We start from the raw sequence: 1,684 nt of genomic DNA on the forward strand, positions 1-1,684 counted from the left end.
ACGCGGAGACCGAGAAGCAGCGGCGGCGGGACAAGCGCGACGCCCGGCGTGAGCTCAAACTGCTGCTGCTGGGTGAGTGGGCCGGGCCGGCTGGGTGGCCGCCGGCGGCGCCCGGCCTGGACACCCCGCCCGAGCCCGCTGGGCGGCCGGAGCCTGCGTGGCTACCCTGCGTGGACCTTGCGTGGGCCCCCGTACCGAGCGCACCCTGCATGGTCACGGTGCCAGGGGCCCGGTGGGCGCTGGACCTTGCTGGTCACCCTGCCCCGGGCCTGGGTGGGCTCTGGACCCTGCATGGGTCACCGTGTCAGGGGCCTGGGTGGGCGCTGGACCTTGCTGGTCACCCTGCTCTGGGCCTGGGTGGGTCTCGGACCCTGCATGGTCACGGTGCCACGGGCCCGGTGGGCGCTGGACCTTGCTGGTCACTCTGCCCCGGGCCTGGGTGGGCTCTGGACGCATGATCACCTTGCCCTGATGGCTTGGGCTATGGGCCTTGCATGATCACCCTGCCAGGAGCCTGGGTGTGCTCTGGACCTTGTGTGGTCACTCCCAGGACCCTGCGTGGTCACCCTGCATGGTGACCCTGCCAGAAGCCCAAGTGGACCCCAGACGCTGCATGGTCACCCTGCTAGGAGCCCAGGTGGGCACTGGGTCCTCTGTGGTCACCCTGCTGGGATCCCAGGTGGGCACTGGACCTTCTGTGCTCACCCTGCTGGGGGCATGGGTGAGCGCTGGACCCTCTGTGGTCACCCTGCCAGGAGCCCAGGTGGGCACTGGACCCTCTGTGGTCATCCAGCCGGGAGTCTGGATAGGCTCAGTCCTCTGTGTTCTGAGTGGGCTCAGGACCCTCTGTGGTCACTCTGCTGGAAGCCCTGTGGCCTGGGTTTGTGCTCAGTCTTACGTGTCCTGGTGGGCCTGGACCCTCACAGTCAGCCCTGCTATGTGTATTGGTGGGCCCGGACCCTCATGGTCAGTCCTACTGTGTGTCCTGGTGCGCCTGGACCCTCGTGGTCAGCTCTGCTGGGAGCTGGGTGGGCCTGGACCCTCGTGGTCAGTCCTACTGTGTGTCCTGGTGGCCTGGACCCTCGTGGTCAGTCCTACTGTGTGTCCTGGTGGGCCTGGACCCTTGTGGTCAGCCCTACTATGTGTCCTGGTGGGCCTGGACCCTCATGGTCAGCCCTACTGTGTGTCCTGGTGGGCCTGGACCCTTGTGGTCAGCCCTACTATGTGTCCTGGTGGGCCTGGACCCTCATGGTCAGCCCTACTGTGTGTCCTGGTGGGCCTGGACCCTTGTGGTCAGCCCTACTATGTGTCCTGGTGGGCCTGGACCCTCATGGTCAGCCCTACTGTGTGTCCTGGTGGGCCTGGACCCTCGTGGTCAGCTCTGCTGGTCAGCCCTGCTGGGAGCCAGGTGGGCCTGGACCCTCGTGGTCAGCCCTGCTGGGAGCCGGGTGGGCCCTGTGCCATCTGGCCAGCTCAGGCCTCTTGGGAAGGAGCCTCCCCCCGACCCCCGGACTGGCCCTCTGACCCAACCCCGAGCACCCCCATGCGTTCCCAGGACCTTGGGCTGTGAGGCAGATGACACACCCACCTCACACTCAGTGTCCCGCTGGGTGAGCTCAGGTCCCAGTGTGTGGGCCTGTCCCCTGACGTCCTGTGTCCCACAGCCGTTCTCTCTGAGCCTGTG

At 67.2% G+C, this 1,684-nt stretch overlaps 1 protein-coding gene across 1 annotated transcript in view; it reads left to right on the forward strand.

The window, feature by feature from the left end:
- Positions 1 to 2: 2 nt before the first annotated feature.
- GNA11 (G protein subunit alpha 11) overlaps positions 3 to 1,684 on the forward strand; it is a gene marked incomplete at its 5' end in the record, with an annotated part of 34,519 nt that continues 32,837 nt past the window's right edge. The window contains one exon of the mRNA XM_006171782.2: positions 3 to 72. Coding sequence (XP_006171844.2) covers positions 3 to 72 — 70 coding nt within the window. The remainder of the gene's footprint in view (positions 73 to 1,684) is intronic.

This window comes from Tupaia chinensis, unplaced genomic scaffold (genome assembly GCF_000334495.1).
Source record: "Tupaia chinensis unplaced genomic scaffold, TupChi_1.0 Scaffold149964_2, whole genome shotgun sequence".
Taxonomy (NCBI): domain Eukaryota; kingdom Metazoa; phylum Chordata; class Mammalia; order Scandentia; family Tupaiidae; genus Tupaia; species Tupaia belangeri.